We start from the raw sequence: 12,704 nt of genomic DNA on the forward strand, positions 1-12,704 counted from the left end.
CCCTCTTAAAGAGCATACGCACTTTCTTCCTAAAAAGATAAGCCGTTGCAATCTAAATTCTCACGTTTTCGTCCTGTCATTGAGATTACATGACAATTAACAGAGTCGACAATGTTAAACCCTCAGATCTAAGCCTACTCAACTCTCATCCTAGCCTTCAGTCTTCAAATATGTTCTTCACGGGCATACCTTAACCAGTTTTATAAGCTCCACCGACTCATCATTTGGAAGCAGCCATCCAAAAAGAAAATGCCAAAGCAGAAAAACATCTTCAGGAAATGCAATCCCAGCAGTCGCTTCCATGCTTATGATCAGAGTCTTCCATCAAAAGCTTCCTTGCTGTTACGCTAGGCTTTTCACAAAGAGAATGATTAAGAATGTTCCGCTACCTGAATGGGGAGAAAAAATTAGTAAGCTTAAGCCTTGTGTTCCATCCACAGATTGGAACAAATAGTGCTATATGGATTTTGTGGCAGCAACAGCTCTTGGGATACTATTTATCAAAGAGGTGCGTAATGATTTGAAGAAGCATACAGCTGTAAAAGGCAATAAGGACGCACATGATTTTCATTAATTAAAAATGTAATGCAAGTATGTCAGGAGTCAGGACAGCAACTCGAGATGAGATCAAGTTGCAATGCCAAATCAGTGCATTTACAATCTATGTGATTTTCACGCAGCACCAAGTAGAAACATTATAGACCTGTATCCTTTTGATAGAAGTGCAAACGAAGAAAAATTCCAAGCAGTGATTTACAGTTTCGACGGAACTGAAGTGTATGTTCGCAATTGCAACAAACAGAAAGCAAAATCTAGAATTTGGAAATTACTTTTTGTTTGTCTGTTAAGGTCACCAGAGATCTAAGCACACCAGGACTGATCTTATCAGCAAGTGCACCTTTATCTGAAATGACAATGGACTTCTCCTTTACATAGCTCTGCAATCTCTTTGCCTCAAAATCCAGCTGGGATTGTTCTGCATCACGAGAAAGGAAGCCGGAATCATGGTACCATTACAATAAAAAAAGAGAGCACAAAAAAGAAAATACTTTCAACACTTTTGAGTATGTTATTAGTCAAGTAACAGCACTACTCTTATTTAAACCAAAATCTACACCACGTGCCTGAATGTATAACACCATTAAAGTTATTCAACTCCTAGAGATGAAAAACATCATTACCCATATAAAAAGCACATCCAATAACATTATCAATGGGAAAGATGGGTTGGCGTGGTCTGTTTTTTCCATCTGGTAAAAGTACGATGTTAAATCTGGACAAACTTTGTTACCCTTGGTGAGATGGAGAAATTTAAAATATAGATGTGATTTATCTCGATAAATAAGATAGCCAAGTTGAATGCAGCAAAGAACTTGATTTTCTTACAACTAATGTGTTCTACAAGTTCTGTTGAGCAAAACACCCCTCCGAAGCAAACTCACAGCCATAAAAATCATCGCACAGGAAACACCAGAAATGCCACCATAAAAGTCATTCCACTTCATGTATTCCTAGTGTCACATGGACAATTTGACCAACACAAATCAATAGAGTCCACCTCCATGTCTTCTACAGTTTGTTCACTTGTAAGGATATGAAGGTTCCATAACTTGATAAGATTTTCACGTTCCAAACAACATCAACAGTAGATTGACAAATATAGAAGTTAAAAGATTGCAGATATTCCCTTGATTCACAAGAATGAAAGTAGACTGGTCAAATATGGTGGATCTATGCTGTATCATAAAATTATTGAGCTGCCCTTAACTAGTGCCAGCTGAAAAATAATTTTACTCCAAAAAAACCAACAATATGACTACTGACTAAGAAAGTCATTTTCCAGCTATACGACACGTATAACAGTCTCAAAAGATTAACAAGATGTACCTAAATCAGACATAACAGTTTTATCGATGTAAATACATTTCTCCAAGGAATACTTAAGACCCAAACTTCAAGCTTCTCCTTCAGATTTTCCTTCCAATCTTCTATACAAAACACAGAACCCTTCTTATCCTTGATGGGAGCATGCCATCGTAGACAAAAACCTGCTACTGGTTGTAATCCTCTCTCTACATAACCATATATTCATCGAAGCACCTTCATCTTGGCTAACATCCTCTAAAAGTTCAAACTAAGTAAATCCCACATCAGCTTATCCAGGACATTTGCCCCACAAGTTACCCTGTTGCCAGTCACCTCGGGTTATTGGAATACACTTTACTAAAGAACTAACTACGGAATCAAGCAAAGCATAAATTCAACTATTACAACTTTCAAGGACGGTATTTCTGTTCAACAGCCAGAACATTAGAAATACAAGTTTAAAATAAGCACTCCACAAACATAGCTTGGAATATACAGAGACTTGAGACCTTCATTTATGAGCTAGATCAATAGATAGAAATGAAATAATTAGAAGGCTTGCCAGAAGAAAATCATGTAAAAGACAAAAGGCAAGGTAAAAACCTTCTTCCAAAATAGAATGTGCTGCGTGAAATGGGATGCTTGCAAAAATATCAGTTCCAGGGAACATCATCCACGTGGGCTCATTCGAGTCGTGATTACCACATGTTGAACACACCTCATGCACCAAGGACCTTGATCCTGAGCCACCAATATCCTTCATAAGCGACTCAAAAGGAGATGGAACACTAGTTTTTGTAGTGCGAGCCTTCTTTCTTAATGCCGTGAGTGCTTCCCTATTTCCATTCCGCATTTTGTCATTTTCCACAAGCTGCATTTTCATCAGTAAAAGCATGTAACATGCCATCCATAGCTTTGACAATTGTAAAGAATACTAAATTGCATTCTTAAGATAAGCAAACGATGCAAAATACAAGCTGGTCCAATTTTATTGCCATATCCCTATGTTTCTGCAACATGGAAAAAGCAATGGCAATAAAATTTCACAAGGGCCGCAAAACATCAAGCAGCTAATTAGTCTAACCACCTGATTTCGAGCTAAAAGCAGTCTCTCTGCTTCAGTTTCAAGCTCAACTAGACTTTGCTGGAATTGTTTCATCGTCTCGTCCATATCTCAAACCTTTGCTGCGATATACACCTGAAATAAACAAAGTTCAACTGGTCGAACAGCTCAATGAAACTTGGAAAATTGTAATACGAAAAAGATGTGTCGCAGCCCTCCAGAAGGGGGTTCAGCGGTACTCGAAAGACAATCCGAATGGTTCATCAAGAAGGTGATGCACCACATGACAATCCAAGGGGTTCATTGATTAAGAGTGTGGCACTCCCAGGCACATACCTCGCGTGACGTTGGGTATTTCATTTTCTGTTCTTAACGACCTAAGAATTTTCTAGGAGTCGCCACTAGCCATTTTTTGGAGTCGGCTAGAAGCCAAACGAGACGTGGGAGATTCGCCTCATTTCCTACGCAAACAAATTTCTAGGGTCAAGGACTTGATTACACTAGTTACCTAATTAGTGCCGTGCCCTTTCGGTACCTAAACTTGATTGTTTGTTAACTGAGGTTTCCAGACAGTTCTCTTATCCAATTATGAGTCCTAAAGTTCTTGTCGACTAAGTGTCCATGCAAATATTTTTGTGTTTATCATGTCCTAGTGTGAAACCTAACTAGTCAATTATGAAAATGAATCACGACACCAAAAAAAAAAAATGATAGAAAAGGAATCACAGCAGACACATCAAAAATAATGATGAAGAATGAGTAAACGATACAGTGCGGTAAAGTAACCCGATACAGGTCGGGCAAAGAATATGGCATGCCTCGTTGTTAAGCCTCAGGACAGCAACCGTAATGAGCTACAATCAAATCGAATCCAATTCTTGTCTAAGAGACCAATCAGCCAAAACTAAACTATAAACAAGGTACTCCCTAAAAGTCTCTAAAATGTATGGATATCAACTAAGTGACACCAAGCAAAATCTACCACTAAGATCAAGCTATCTAATCAAGAACTAATTTCTAACCATTTTCTAATTTTTTGTTACTTTTATTTTCAATCTTTGTTATTATTTTTGCATTTTCTATTGCTTTCTTGACTTTTCTTTCATTCTTGTCGTCTCTCTTAAGTGAACAAGCCTAAGTCCTTGCATTTTTTGGAACCTCCACCAACAATCCCCAAAGATGACACTAAACCCAAGATCTATTACCACAAATGTCATTTCCTGCTACCGTCGCCAAACTCTAATCACCATCATACCAAACATTGTTGCTGAACCATCACAGTCACTTGCCTCTAGTCACTTACCTCTATTAGCTGCCACCTCCGGCCAATGGCCATGAACATGGATTTTATCAAAGAATACAAAGTATAAGCATGGTAAATGGACTGCGACAGAGAAGTCAACTCAAACTTTAAAGTCATTTCATTATTGGTAGCCGCCACAGGGACATGGATGGGTCATATGCAAAGAAAGATGAGGACAGCAGAGAAAGGGACATACAGATTAGAACATGATGAAATATGACGGGTATCAGGCCTAAATTCTTTAACAAATAGATTAAAAACAAGCGATCTATATTGACATGCTTTCATATCCAAAATATTATCATTTTTCAGTCGCGTCCTTGAGACATTTCATCGACACATCACATGCATTTCATTGAGGAATGAAACAAGGCATAATAAGCTCAGGTAAGGACCAAATCTAAATGAAATCATTTCAAAAAGTTTACAATTAACTGACGTAAACTTGACTAGGACTGATTTGATCCTAAACCAGAACCTGTCTTCTTTTTCTTCGTCAAAACAGGATGTAACTGAGCAGATTCAATCAACAAACAAATGGACATGAGGATTCATACAACTTTACTTGAATTTGGCAAACTTATTTCAATGTTGGTTCATTTCCAGATATGACACGACTACATCTGGCAATCAGCAAGTAAAAGAGTCGCTCGAGAATGAACTAAATGACTCTAATCTGAGTTGAGCATTTCATCGAGCAGAAGGTATGCATCTCAGTTCTAAGCCTATATGCAACAGTCATATAGCAATTCACAACCAAACCAACGCAGCGACAATATTACAGATTCCAACTATCAAAACGAATTTCAATAGCAGTTAAATCTCTTACAAACAGAAATTAAAATTCTCGGTCACTGTTCAACACGAAGAACATCCGAAGACTGAACATGAGTTTATGTTTAACACACCTTAAGCCTCAGCTTCAAACGATGTGCAGATTGAAGAATAGAGTTCTTAGATGCTTCAGTGGTGAGGATCGTCCACGACGAAATGAAATCGAGCAAGAATGAGGATCTTCGTGGTCTCCGATCAGTATACAAAGCAAAACGTGGGCGAAACTGCACGGTTCGAGAATAGTGGACCGCGTGTCGGCCGGAAATCGGCTACGACAGCTTGCAATCAACAAGGAAAGCCGTCGCTGGTGGTTTACACAAGTGGACAAGCCTCGACCAAAATCCAAGTCCTTCAAGCTTTCTTCGCCGGAAACCGAAGCAGAATCGGTAAGAGCCGAGCGCAAGTACGGCCGGATGGAACAAGGCGCTTCGAACCATATACTACTGTTGCTGGAATGAAACGCAGCCTCGGAGCAGAATTATGCTGCTTGCGGGTCCCTTGGATCATGGGTCAGAAGTGGAGGGTTTGGAACTTTGGGTGCGCTTCTTCTTCCTGCTGGTTCAGTAGCGTAGGCGCAAGCGCCAATAGTTTCCTAATTGGAGTTGGCACGAGCACCATGAAAATACATGCCACTCGGCCAAAGAAAGATAATGGAAAGTTGGCCAAAATGAGCACAGCTCGAATTTGGCTTAAACAAAAAAAAGAGATAAAAGTAAAATAATCTTATTTACAATATACATACTATGATTGCTTTGAATGATCTTGATGCAAGTCATGCAGGGGATACTTGCGCCAATGCTTTAAGATGTTTGTTCCACCCACAATCTGACAATCGGCCGCGGTGGATTGTGCTCGATGGCAATCGAGAGGGTTCGCTTCCTCCGAAAGATTTTCGGACAGAGAGAGATTTTCTTCGGTTCTGAGCCGTTGTTACCGGGGGATGGACGATCGGCGGTGATGTTAGCGATGACTAGCGGCGATGGAATGGGAACCAATTTGTGGAGATTGTCGATCAAAGAGAGAGGGAGAGTGAATGAGAGAGATAGGAAGGCCTTCGGACCATGGAGCTTGCTCTGTAGTTTTTATTCATTGTGCGTTCCTCGTCTTCACATATGTTACAATATTAGAAAAAGGATACTAACAATATGCAATGGAGTACGTTTATTTCTTACTACTAAAAAAAAAGAAATACTTACAACATATGCTTCTTTTAAAGAGTTAATATCCAACGGTTAATAAAGAAAGTGCATCCACTAACTCCTAAAAAACAGCAACGTGCAGAAACCTCCTATTGACTTGATAAAACACAAAGCCATGTTCAGCACCACTAAAACAAACTCCTAAAAGCTAGGACACTAAACAACTTATCATTCTAATAAAATAATAAGATAAATAAACATGGTCACGTGACTCAACATTCCCTCCCTTAAACTGAAAGTTTGTCAACATTCAGTTTAATACAACTTGTCAACACCAAGCAAGTTTCTCGACTTTTGAAATGCAGCCAACTTGAGGGATTTGGTAAAGATATCGCTAACTTGATCTTCACTTCTACAGTAGATGAGATCAATGACTCCTTCCTTTGTGAGATCCCTTAAGAAGTGAAACTTCACATTTATATGTTTGCTTCTTCCATGTAAAACAGGATTTTTGGAGAGCTTTATTGCTGAACTATTGTCACAATAAATTGCAGTAGGTCCTTGACTCTTGAAATGAAGTTCTTCAAGAATTTTCCTCAACCAAATAGCTTGGCAAACACATGAGGTTGCGGCAACAAATTCAGCTTCAGTAGTTGATAAAGTGACAATCGGCTGCTTCTTTGATAACCATGAAATAGCTCCTGAACCCAACATAAATACATATCCGGAAATACTCCTTCTATCATCTTGATCTCCAGCATAATCACCGTCATTGAAGCCCATCAAGCTTGAGTTTTCTCCCTTCTTGTAGAGCGGTCCAAAGGCAATCGTACTTTGCAAGTATCGAAAAATTCTCTTGGCAGCAAAGAGATGCATCTCAAGAGGATTCTCCATGTACCTGCTTATAAGACTCACAGAGTACATTATATCCGGCCTTGTTGCGCTTAAATACATCAAGCTTCCCACAATTTGCTTGTACATAGTGTTGTCAACCTTCTTTCCTTCAGAATCTTTCACTAACTTCAAACCCACCTCGGTTGGTGTACTAGAAGGATTACAATTCTTCATTTGGAACCTATCTAAAATGTCTTGCACATATTTTCTTTGTGAAATAAAAATTCCACTAGCAAATTGAACAACTTCTATCCCAAGAAAATAGTGCATCTTTCCAAGATCAGACATATCAAATTCAAGCATCATAAACTGCTTAAATTTTTCAAACATGGCTCTATCATTTCAAGTATAAATCAAATCATCCACATATAAGCAAACAATAAGCATCTTCCCTCCATCTCCAGTTTTGACAAAAAATGTATGCTCATATGGACACTTTTGAAGACCTTCCCTCGTAAAATAGGCCTCTATACGACTATACCAAGCCCTTGGAGCGTGTTTTAGTCCATATGAAGCCTTGTTTAGTTTATACACCTTGTGCTCACTTCCAAACTTCACATAACCAGGAGGTTGATCAATAAATACCTGCTCTTCCAAGTCGCCATGTAAAAATGCCGATTTCACGTCCAACTAGAAGATAGGCCACGAGTTTTGCGCCGCCGGTGCGATCACCAATCTGATTGTGTCATGTCGGGCAACTGCAGCGAAGACTTCTGTGTAGTCAATGCCGAACTCTTGCTTGTAGCCTTTTGTGACTAAGCGAGCTTTATACTTATCAACTTCACTGTTCTCCTTCGCCTTCGTCTTGTACACCCACTTCACGCCAATGGTCTTTTGCCCTTTTGGAAGCTCTGTCAACTCCGAAATATTATTTCTTTCAATGGCTGCAATTTCAGCATCCATCGCCTTCCGCCATTTTGGTTCTTTAACGGCATCTTTGAAAGCTACTGGATCGCAATCCGAAAATAAAGCAAAATGAGTAAGGGGGTCTTCGGTTTGGTCAATCCAGGTTACCTCCTAATCAGTCATCCATGTAGGCCTTTTTCTAACTCGTCAAAGTTGTTGCTCATCTTCGATTTCAGAGGCTGAAATATGTTCATTGATTGCTGGTTGATGCTCATTTTCTACGGGTTGTGCATTCTCCAAAGGCTGCTGCATTTTTTCTCCATTTTCTCCATCAAAATCAGCTTGTATTTGTTGTTCAACATTCTTTTCGTCCCAAATCCAGAACCACTCTTCATCAAAAATCACGTCACGACTAATGACAATTTTCTTGGTAATAGGATTGTACAATTTGTATGCTTTTGACTGCTCACTAACACCAAGAAAAATACATTTTTCACCTTTGTCATCAAGCTTGCTCCTCTTCCGATCTGGAATGTGGGCAAATACTATGCAACCGAAGATTCCGAAATGCTCGACACTTGGTTTGCATCCACTCCAAGCTTCTTCGGGCGTCATGTTTTGAACAGCAAGTGTGGGGCTTCTGTTCAAGACATGAATGCTCCAATTGACAGCTTCAAGCCAAAAACTTCTTGGGACACCGCTTCTTGCCAAAATGGTTCGTATCATGTTCACGATCGTGTGATTCCTCCTCTCTGCAACGCCATTCTACTGCGACGTATAAGCTGCTGTGAGCTGTTTTTGAATTCCATAAGTCTCACAAAAATTTATGAATTCTTGTGAGTTATATTCTCCACCACGATCACAGTGAAGAGTCTTTATAAGTATGCCTGCTTCTTTTTCGACTAATACCTTGAAGTTTTTGAAAGATAAAAAGGCTTGAGACTTCTCCTACAAAAAATAAACCCAAGTTTTCCGACTATAATCATCAATGAACGTTATAAAATAACATTTACCACCGTTTGATGTTGGATTAATGGGTCCGCATTAGTCCGAATGAATCGGTTCCAACACCTTCTTCGCTCCACATGTTTTTCCTTTTGGAAACAGGTCTCGATGTTGTTTGCCAACAACACACTTTTCACAAACTTGAGAAGGGCTTTGAATTTGCGGAAGACCTGTCACCATATTCTTTTGCTGCAATGTTTTTAGACCACCAAAATTCGGATGTCCATAGTGAAAATGCCACAACTAGGCTTCGTCCTTCAATCTCGGAGAGAAACACCATTGGGTGGTGTTATCAAGATATAGTGGAAACATCCGGTTTGTTGTCATGTTGACTTGAGCAATTAAGCCCAACTTTTCATCTTGAATGCGACAAACTCCATCTTTGATAGAGATCTCATATCCCTTCTCTTGTAACTGACCAATGCTAAGCAAGTTGGTTTTCAAATCTGGAACAAAGTAAACGTTAGAAATAATCTAAGTAGAGTTCTCCTTGGTGTGGATCTTAATGTTGCCTTTGCCCATGATAGAAACTACAGATTTGTCGCCAAACCTCAAGTGAGTTTACGGAATGATTTATCCAAGTCCGAAAATACAGACTTATCCCCACACACGTGATTGCTGCAGCCGGCATCTAAATACCACAAATTTTGATGAACTTCTTCTTTTGGATGACAAGCCATCAAAAGTGAAACTTCTTCTACTTTCTCTGCAAAATTTGATTTTGCACCACGATTTTTGTTGAGATTAGTTCTACATTCAAACTTGTAATGGTCATATGTGTGACATCTATAACATTCAACATTCGACTTGTCTACGGACTTCGATTTGTTGCCATTTGAATGGTTGTTGTCACGGCGTTTCGCTTTCCATTTGAAATCAATAGCATGATCCTCATTTGATTTCCGGTGTAAATCTTTGTCCTTCCATCTCCCTTTCCCACGATCAAGACCTTTTGGATTGGCTACTACCTTTAATGCTTGTTCCTCTTTATCTTGTTGGACAATTTTTTGCTCATGAACCAGCAAAGCACTCTGCAACTCATCAATTGAAAGTTCATCAATATCTTTAGATTCTTCTATAGAACAAACAACGAAATTAAATTTCGGTGTCATTGATCGAAGAATCTTCTCGATGATGGTGACGTCCTCCATCTTCTCGCCATGGATCCGCATCTTGTTAGTGATCGTCATTGTTCTTGATAAGTAATCAACAACGGATTCGCCGGTCTTCATGCGTAAATTCTCAAATTCCGTCCAAAGACCTTGAAGTTGTACGCGCTTCGCCTTTGCATTCCCTTGATACTTTTTCTTCATTGCATCCCAAATATGCTTGGAGGTGTCTTTGCAAAGAATTGTCTCCAAGGTTGATCGATCGATAGCTTGAAAAAGGTAGTTCTTGGCTTCGAGATCCTTTAGCTTCAATGCATTTAAGTCAGCTCTTGTATCCGTCAACACTACTCCAGCCACTGGTTCTACTACTCCGGAATCAACGACATGCCGGTACTCTTTGGACCGCAAGAAATTCTCCATCAGCATGCTCCAATGATCATAGTGACCATCAAAGCGAGAGATAGCTGGCTGAACGAAATTATCAATGGCCATTGAAAAGTTGTTGCTGCTCTCTTCTCACAACTAGGCTCTGATACCACTGTTACAATATTAGAAAAAGGATACTAACAATATGCAATGGAGTACGTTTATTCCTTACTACTAAAAAAAAAATACTTACAATATATACTTCTTTAAAAGAGCTAATACCCAACGGTTAATAAAGAAAGTGCATCCACTAACTCCTAAAAAATGGCAATGTGTAGAAACCTCCTATTGACTTGGTAAAACACAAAGTCATGTTCAGCACCACTAAAACAAACTCCTAAAAACTAGGACACTAAACAACTGACCATTCTAATAAAATAATAGGATAAATAAACATGGTCCACGTGACTCAACAACATACACTTTCCCATTCACAAGATGCTTCTCTCGACAAAGAACGATCTAAATCCATCATGTATTCATGGCCGCATGCCAAATTCATTAGGACCAATAATCGCAAGAAAGAAGTTTGTGCTCGCCTCCGTGGTCCACAGATCTCCCACGCTTCTTGACCTTTCTTTGTGACATTCTGGATTCCGACCCCATTTCGAAGTCTATGAATGAATAAAATGAGTATCGATGTATTTCGATAATCTCGCTCGTAATTGATCTTTTTAGAGTCGACTAACCAAAAGGGAATGGCTAAATAGGATCTAAGTACGTGGACTAAAGAACTCGAATGCGGATTAGTACCCCGACCATAAGGATTGTCAAGGATATATTTTGAACCATCACGGACCGATCTAGGATTGTGTCAAAATGATTTGCTAGTATTGTGCAATTGGTTCGCGAGTGATTCCGCCCGACCATGGCATAATTTGCAAATCAACCTGAACCGATGTACGACGATCGCGTCCTTTTGGGACTGGTAATTACCCTCACAATTACATGACAACCAGGGTCGCCGTAATTTGAATAATTCTTAAACGTGACGCAAATCACGGGTCAATACGTGTAACTCCTAAGAGCCGTCCGTCGGTCCGAGATGTACCGAATTCTCAATCGGTTGATTTTGAGAGCAAAGTAGACTTTGAAATTAAAGGTCGGACATTTGAATGTCCCAATGTTAATAAATTGGATGACGTCTCATCAAGGACAGTAAAAATTGTTTATCACTTCACGTGAATCAGAAATGTGAAATTTGAACCGCATAGCGGAAATTACCGTTTCACCCCCCCAAGTGTTCATTCTACCCTTTGGATTTAAGTAAGGGCATAAGTGCCCAAGTGGTCTTGATTAATGGAGATGAGACAAGTGACATAAAGGCTTGGGTAGGGGCTCCCTTGTGTAGTCAAAAAGTGAAGAGAAAACTTCTCATAATTTCCTCACCAACCTTGTCAACCCATCACCTAGTCACTTCATCTTTCCCTCCATCTTTTCTTCTTCATATTGTGATAACACTCTTGTCCTCACACTCTCTCTCTCACCCACCCAAACACTCTCTCCCTCTCTTCCTCTCCTTTTGCTTGTTCGACCGCTCATCACCGACCGCCCTTTGCCGCCGTTGTGCCGTTGCCGTGCCACCAACCGACCAACCACCACCTTGCCGTCGTTTAGCCACGTCTTGCCGAGCATCTCGCCGCCGATCATCAGCCGTTTGGCCGTGAGGTTGCCGGGAGCTTGAGGGGGTGATTTTGGGCTCATTTGGAGGAGTTTCAAGCTCAAACTCAAGTAAGCAACTCCCTAATCCTTGAGTAGGCTAATGGGTTACTAATGAGCATGTTTAGGAGTGGATTTAGTAATTTTTGGGGCGACGGGTTACTGGTCACAGTAGGGATCCGAAAATAAGAGAAGTACTTGGATGGTTTTAGGAGTTGGGTATGTAATCTCTTATGCTAGAAATGGATGCTTGGGCCTAATTAGAGGTTAATAAGCATGGAAATAAGACTTCGGGTTATTGTTCATCGAAGACGTGCACTGTTCATTGCGACGGGGGTACTGTTTATTTGCGTCGAGGTACTATTCATGGCAGAATTGAAAGTGAGAAAGATGTTTGGATGATTTTAGAGACTTGATTTGAGGTCCTAAGTGGTTAGGGATTTGATTGGGATGTTAGGATTGATCTATATTGTATGTAGGGATCAAGTGATTAGTTTGTGGCTTAAATGCGTGACTAAATGTCATTTGGTGCAATGTTAGTCATGAATGAATTTAATGAT

General features: G+C 39.9%; 1 protein-coding gene across 3 annotated transcripts; it reads right to left on the minus strand.

Annotated features, from left to right (window-relative positions):
* Positions 1 to 8: 8 nt before the first annotated feature.
* On the minus strand, positions 9 to 6,021 carry LOC115754659. Of its 3 annotated transcripts, XM_048272644.1 has the most exons (7): positions 5,996 to 6,021; positions 5,141 to 5,213; positions 2,954 to 3,064; positions 2,470 to 2,737; positions 831 to 976; positions 463 to 536; positions 9 to 389 (listed from the first exon to the last, which is right to left on the minus strand). In XM_048272644.1, the coding sequence occupies exons 3-6, from the start codon at positions 3,035 to 3,037 to the stop codon at positions 501 to 503; spliced, it is 534 nt and encodes a 177-aa protein (XP_048128601.1). In that variant the 5' UTR covers positions 3,038 to 3,064; positions 5,141 to 5,213; positions 5,996 to 6,021; the 3' UTR covers positions 9 to 389; positions 463 to 500. The 3 variants fall into 3 exon arrangements, with proteins under 3 accessions (XP_048128601.1, XP_048128597.1, XP_048128604.1); XM_048272640.1 differs by lacking the exon at positions 5,996 to 6,021 and having other exon boundaries at positions 5,141 to 5,232; XM_048272647.1 differs by lacking the exons at positions 463 to 536; positions 5,996 to 6,021 and having other exon boundaries at positions 5,141 to 5,232.
* Positions 6,022 to 12,704: the final 6,683 nt, after the last annotated feature.

The sequence above is a fragment of the Rhodamnia argentea genome, chromosome 1 (genome assembly GCF_020921035.1).
Source record: "Rhodamnia argentea isolate NSW1041297 chromosome 1, ASM2092103v1, whole genome shotgun sequence".
Classification (NCBI taxonomy): domain Eukaryota; kingdom Viridiplantae; phylum Streptophyta; class Magnoliopsida; order Myrtales; family Myrtaceae; genus Rhodamnia; species Rhodamnia argentea.

Coding starts and splice junctions, on each gene's coding strand:
- LOC115754659 (XM_048272644.1), bottom strand. CDS start 3,037: ATGGACGAGACGATGAAACAATTCCAGCAAAGTCTAGTTGAGCTTGAA. Junction 2,738..2,953: donor TGCTTTTAGCTCGAAATCAG/GTGGTTAGACTA, acceptor ATGAAAATGCAG/CTTGTGGAAAATGACAAAAT. Junction 977..2,469: donor ACATTCTATTTTGGAAGAAG/GTTTTTACCTTG, acceptor CTCGTGATGCAG/AACAATCCCAGCTGGATTTT.